General features: G+C 38.2%; 1 protein-coding gene across 1 annotated transcript; it reads right to left on the bottom strand.

Moving 5' to 3' along the window:
• Positions 1-6,180: 6,180 nt before the first annotated feature.
• On the bottom strand, positions 6,181-6,702 carry LOC121026313 (olfactory receptor 1030-like; the record flags this gene model as incomplete). The annotated part of the gene is made up of 1 exon (XM_040469174.1): positions 6,181-6,702. A coding segment is annotated over one exon (522 nt), but the record flags the coding sequence as incomplete, so codon positions are not given.
• Positions 6,703-6,707: the final 5 nt, after the last annotated feature.

The raw sequence follows: 6,707 nt of genomic DNA, 5'->3' as shown, positions 1-6,707 counted from the left end.
GCTGAGCTGTGTGTTGGGAAAGAAACTGGCCGGGATTTGCTTCCTGCCTCTAGATCCCCTTGGGTCTGAGGTTTGTAGGCATCGCCTGGACACTGCTTTCCACAGCTAGCCTCCAGATATTTCTTCAACTTCTCTGATCGATTTCTGTAACTTTGCCTGTATTCTGTGTCCGTTCTTTAAATTCTCTTCAGGTAATCAGTCCTGAGTGAAATGTTGTTTTATGCCATGTCCCTAACCCAGGTCAGAGCAGGACACAATAGTTATTCAGTAATGTGGCAGTGGAAGTAATAGCAGTAATAATGATTATTCATTTTGCTAAAAATTTGGGCTATAGCTAGGTTTAGAAGATTCTGGCCTGGCGCTTACAAGGACCCTCTTTGTGTATCGTGACTCAACTGAGGACTATGCATATGAGTCAGATATTATCATTACTAGCATTGTTGCAGGTTGACTTGGATTTGAAAATGTGGCTTAGACTTGCTTTTCTGTTCCTTTCCTCTGAATTGAAGTCACCCAGGCACATAGGCATAGCCCTGGTGCTCTCCTTCCCTTTCCAGAGCCATGGCCAGTCAGCATGTCTGATTGAGATGAGACATGTTCATGAACCACATAGAGAATTGGATGCCCTGTATTGTTGGCCAGGCAGAGGCAAGGATCCTTTCCATAATCCCACTAATCTGTACTCACCCTACTTAGATAAGCATGTGGGGGATGCAGTGAATGGAATCCAAAATGTCCTTTAAAACTTTGTCCCCCAGAGTCACTTAGAAACCTCTGCCTCAGCCTTTGTTACCATAACTGGCACATCTTTTCATCTCTTCATGCATTCCAGAAGCCTCTGGGTCATCCCTGACTATGCTCTCTTAGTCTCACTCTCTCCCAGAGCCAAATACCATTTTAATGACTTTTCAAACAATGTCTACTTTTTATTTTGATGATTTAAAAGTTTGATTTAGTTCATAAAATATATTGAGTGAATGCTATATTGCCTCTGACGGTAGGTAAGGCTCAAATGTTTTCTCAAAAGATGCTTTCCCCGCCTCCGCAGAACCGAGTTTGACCTCTCCCTTCAACATGCTCTTAGGAATCTGCCCCCTTCTTTGTCTAACACACTCTGCTTAATTGCCTGCCATATCTCTTTTGCCACGAGTACATCGTAAACCCCTACAGGCAAGAACTGAGATCCCCGCAGATAGCACAGGCCCTGGGATATGATCGTTTATCAACGGATACTTGGTGAACAATTTCAGAAGTGTGCAATGTGTACTTCATCCTATGAATACACAACTCTTGCTTCTCCCCTCTCTGGTAACTTCCGGCTTTATCAAGCACACTTCCTTCTCCCTCAAAAATGAAAACTGTAGGGAGACGAAGTGGTGTAAGTGACTAATTTGTTTAAGAAACCGCAGAAAAGACATCAGAACGGGGGTATCTAATTACAGGTGATAAGCATGGAATATTTACTATGTGCCAGGTATTAGGCTTACCACTATACACATGTTAGTTCAGTTATTCCTCACACAACGTCTTGGGTCCTTAATACTATTAGCTTCATTTTACAGATGGGAAACCGAGGCAAGGAGAGCTTAAATAAGTTTCCCTGGTAGATGCAAAGAATAAATTGTGAGCCTGAGATTAAAACAAGCCAACTGACAGTCCTTGATATCATGTTATGTATAGTTTAGCAAAGAAATGTGACGAGCTTACACCATGCTAGACATTCTCGAAGATTCGTGGCATGCATTCATCCATCCATCCATCCATCCATTCACAGGGTTAAAACCATTCAGGGAAAGCCTTGTATTTACCATTGTGCTGTCGATGGAGAGAGGATATGCGAAAGTCAAAAGATTTGAGTCCTTAAAGAGTTTCTGCTTCATGGTGGGAGGGATGAGGCAAGCATATGTAAAGTTTCCCAATCAGGTTTCCATTTGTTAAGTATTCCTGAAGATCATGTTAGTAAGTAGTATAGAGTAGAGCTGGCACTCAAATGGCCATAATGCAATGGGCATAACAATAGTGTATTAGCACAATACAAATTTATTGAGAACCATCTATATTCAAGGTCTGGGGAATAGGCTGGCTTTAACATAATGAGCAAAAGCAGACATGGACCTTGCCTTCTGGAGCTGACACTCAGGGGATGAGACAGTCATGAATCAAAGTTACTTAGAAAACACAATTTAATTCATGGTTGGATAAAGGTAAAAACAGATGGAGAAAAAAAATTTTTTAAGTGCAAAATAAGTTGTTATAAAATATACCTAAGTATGTGTATTCACAATGAAATATGAAACTCGGGAATTTGAAGGACTTAGGGCCTGAAAGTAAAGAAGGTAAAAAGAGTAAAGTAAAGAAGGTAAAAAAAATATACAATAGGCATCAACCAACCCAAAACAAGGAAAATACTGCTGGTAGTCTATGAATATCAGGCAAAAGCACTTTTAGATTTTAATCACCAGAGTTGGGATAAAAAATTAAAAAATGATAAAAGAAATAATACTAGTTCTTTACAGGACATGAGATAATAAAATAGGAAAAAACTGGGCTGCCGGGGTGGCTCAGTTGGTTAAGCTTCCGACTTTGGCTCAGGTCATGATCTCACCCTTGTGGGTTCAAGCCCTGCCTTGGGCTCTGTGTTTACAGCTCAGAGCCTGGAGCCTGCTTCAGATTCTGTCTCCCCCTCTCTCTGCTCCTCCCCTGTTCGCACTCTGTCTCTCTCAAAAATAAATAAACATAATTTTTTTTTTAATTAACAAAATAGGAAAAAATTACAAAGGGAAATAAAACCAGAAGCATCTCTCTCAGTTTTTGTGTATGAAGCAATCAAACATTTGTAAGGTACGGAAGATCTTAAAAACAAATAAATCAATAACTAGATTGGCCTGGACTTCATAGAGCTGTGTTCTGCCCAACCAATCTATTCTGAGAGGAATTTCAACAAAATTGACTTTCAAAACTTGTAGTCTCGGGAGAAAAGGCCAATGATGAGAAGTAGGGTGCCATGAAATGGATGGACATGCATATTGTCCAGCACAAAATGGACCGCCTATAATCACTGAAGAGGAAAAATTATAACACCCCTCTTTTGTTGCTATTTTCTCTGTGAACTCTTAAATCTGGATACGGTGCATTCAGACTTGGGAATTGGACCAGTTTGGGCAAGAAAGAAAAGATGACCAAGGCATGCATCACTGATGACAAATTGAAACATATGTTAAGACATAGTAAGGAAGATATATGATGGCAAGTACCAGAATACAAGAGTGGACACAGATCTAATATCAACTATGAATAACTTTTTTCTTGCTCTTCTCATAGCCACCAGCATTGGCTCAATGAAGTTGGTGTCCTGTGCCTTCTGAGAAAATAGTGAACATAAACTCTGGAGACAATAAAGTATTTCTATACATTTTAATGGTATCTTCTGTCAGAGATCCCTCAAGAAAACTCCTTAATGTTCAAACTTTCAGATGAGAGGTGATAAAACTGTCTTTATAAAAATAGTTTGTGTTGACAAAGGCTTTGACAGGTTGGTCCCACAGGAGAGAACCATGAAGCAAACTGATACAAATATGAAAAATTCATACATGACAGAATTTTTACTAAAATCTTTTTGTAATTATTTTTTTTAAGTTTAGGAGTACCTGGGTGGCTCAACAGGTTAAGCGTCAGACTTCAGCTCGGGTCATGATCTCATGGTTTGTGAGTTCAAGCCCCATGTCCAGCTCTGTGCTGACAGCTCAGAGCCTAGACCCTGCTTCAGATTCAGTGTCTTCCTGTCTCTCTGCCTCACCCCCGCTTGTGCTTTGTCACTCTGTGTCTCTGAAAAATGAATAAACGTTAAAAATTTTTAAATAAAAAATAAAACAAATTAAAAATTTTTAAGTTTGTTTATTTATTTTGAGAAAGAGACATGAGTGGGGGAAGGGGCAAGGAGAGAGGGAGAGAGAGAATCCCAAGCAGGCTCTGGGCTGATAGCACAGAGCCTGATGGGGAGCAGGATCACATGAAGCCATGAGATCATGACCTGAGCTAAAACGAAGAGTTAGACAAGGGGCACCTGAGTGGCTCAGTTGTTAAGTGCCCAACTTTGGCTCAGGTCATGATCTCATGGTTTGTGAGTTTGAGTCCCATGTCAGGCTCTGTGCCAACAACTTGGAGTCTGAAGCCTGCTTTGGATTCTGTGTCTCCCTCTCTCTGCCCCTTCCCTGCTCATACTCTGTCTCTCTCCTTCAAAAATAAAAAAAAAAATTAAAAAAAATTAAAGAAATAAAAAATTTTAAAAAAGACTTGGACACTTAATTGACTGAGCCACTCAGACACCCCTTTACTAAAATCTTAATAAGAGCCATTTGGAGTGTTTAAAAGTTGGAAAAATTAATTATTTTCATAAAATGACAATAATAATTATATTGCAACATTTGTAATACCAGGAAAAATAAAGGCTTAAATATGCAAAAGTAAAACTTTAAAGAATTGAAAGAAAATATGAAAATATCTTTATAATAGGAAAGAATTGTTTAGGCAAAACATACAAAGCACAGCCATAAAGAGAAGATCAACATTTGAACTATGTTATGTAGTTCTATACCACCAAATATCTCATGCATAAAAGTGAAATACAAGCTACAAACAGGTTGAAGTATTTGCATTGCATATGTCATCAAAAGGCTAGTATCTACTACTGAATACATAAGGAGCTATTGCAAATGTACAAAATAAAGATAAAATAACCCAGCTGTAAAATGAACAAAGAATATAGACATACAACTGAAAGAAAACTTTTCCGTTAGTATCAAAGCACTTAAAAACACTCCGCTTCACTTGTAATGACAACACAAAAGCTTAAAGAAGAAATTAGAATCCATTTTACACCCATCAGATTGGAAAACATTTTGAAAGTCTGACAGTATATAGGAATTGACAAGAATATGGAGTAAAGACCAAATTCACACACTGTTTTTCAGACAGCACTAAGTAGAGCAATTTGGCAATATCTCCTAAATGTAAAGATACTCTTTTATGACCCAGAAATTACCCTCTTGCAACTTTACATGGAGGAACTCTTGAACTCTTCCACATTCAGAATTTCAGAGCAAAATGGTTTTCTAGATTTTCATATTACCAAGGAACAGGAAAAATGTATTCCCCCATCAATAAGAGAATGGATAGATAGACTGTGGTATATTTATATACTGACTTGGACTTTACCAGTGACAGTTCAAGCTCCATGAATCAGCATGGATGAATCTAACAAGATTCAGTGAAAACAGACTAACTTGCAGTAGGATAGCGTGACTTCATTTATAACAAATTTTAAATCTGCCAAAATAATATTATATAATTTTATGGACACATTAGTGCAGGAAATAGAGGAATGGAATCAGGCGGGGAGGGCTCGGTTTGAGAATAGCTGAGTTTGGGAAATATTTGAAGGAAAACTGGCACGTATGAAGCCTTAATGATTAGGTCATTTGCACAGGTGGTCTTTATAATATTTCCTATTTTTTGATGTATGTTGGAAATAGTTTGTGATAAAAAAGAAATACAAGTGAAACCACAAAACCAGTTTTACGATGAGGGTGGATATTGACTAAAAAAAAAAAAAAAAAAAACCTTCTAAGGAAAATACGCCATTCCATCAAAGCCTTATGACTAAGGATTCCACGGGACCAGTATTGTCATTCTAAATATTGTTTAGAGTAATAATCAGAGATACATAAGATCTTCTTTGTTATATGATTACTGTAAAGAGCAAAAGAGAAAATAAACCCTCTCACCTACTATAGTTGGGAAGTTTCTGCTTATTAGTTTGGAAATTAATAAGCACTATAAAAATCAAACATATGGGCATTGACATAACATAATTTGGTACTTCTGTCTTTTATAACTTTGTATCACTATGAGTATTATGCATGGAAACTTCTTTTATTTATTGAATGTATAAACCAATAATAATGCCTTCTGGTTTTGTCTTTGAATTTATAGGGTTTTTTTTTTTTTTTTAATTTACTCAGATGGAACTATAAATACTAGCAAATAACTTGACACTTTCAAGATCCAGATGTGAACAATAAAAGTCGAAAAGTAATCAATGACAGAAGGTGATTTGTTAATCTTAAATGCTCATTTATTGGTGAGACGATAAGATATATTACATACCTGCAACCAAATTGTCTATTTAATAAGTAATTTCTCTTGGACAACTTTCCTGATTGCTTGTTTAACATCTTTGTTCCGCAGGCTATAGATCAAAGGGTTTAGCATAGGGCTCACAAAGATATAAAAAACTGCGACAATTTTCCCCTGTTCTACAGATGCCTCGGAAGGCGGTCGCAGGTGCATGCAGAATAGCGTCCCATAAAAGATGGTGACGGCCGTCAAGTGGGACCCACAGGTGGAGAAGGCCTTGCGCCTCCCCTCTGCAGAACGGATGCGCAGAATCGTCGTGAAAATGAAAATGTAGGAGATGAGAATGATGGCAAGAGAGCATGTGAGATTGAAACCAGCCACCACAAACATGGCAGTTTCTTTGACATACGTATCCGAGCAGGCAAGGACTATGAGAGGTGGGTCCGCACAGTAGAAGTGGTTGATTTCATTAGGTCCACAGAAGGAGAGGCGAAGCATCAGGATGGTCTGTGCCAGGCCATTTGCAAAACCGTAAATATAAGGCGTAGCAACAAGAGAGAGGCAGACACATC

Source organism: Herpailurus yagouaroundi, unplaced genomic scaffold, assembly GCF_014898765.1.
Source record: "Herpailurus yagouaroundi ecotype Mexico unplaced genomic scaffold, PumYag 73278, whole genome shotgun sequence".
In the NCBI taxonomy this organism is placed as follows: Eukaryota; Metazoa; Chordata; class Mammalia; order Carnivora; family Felidae; genus Herpailurus; species Herpailurus yagouaroundi.
This window is presented reverse-complemented; position numbering and strand designations above follow the sequence as displayed.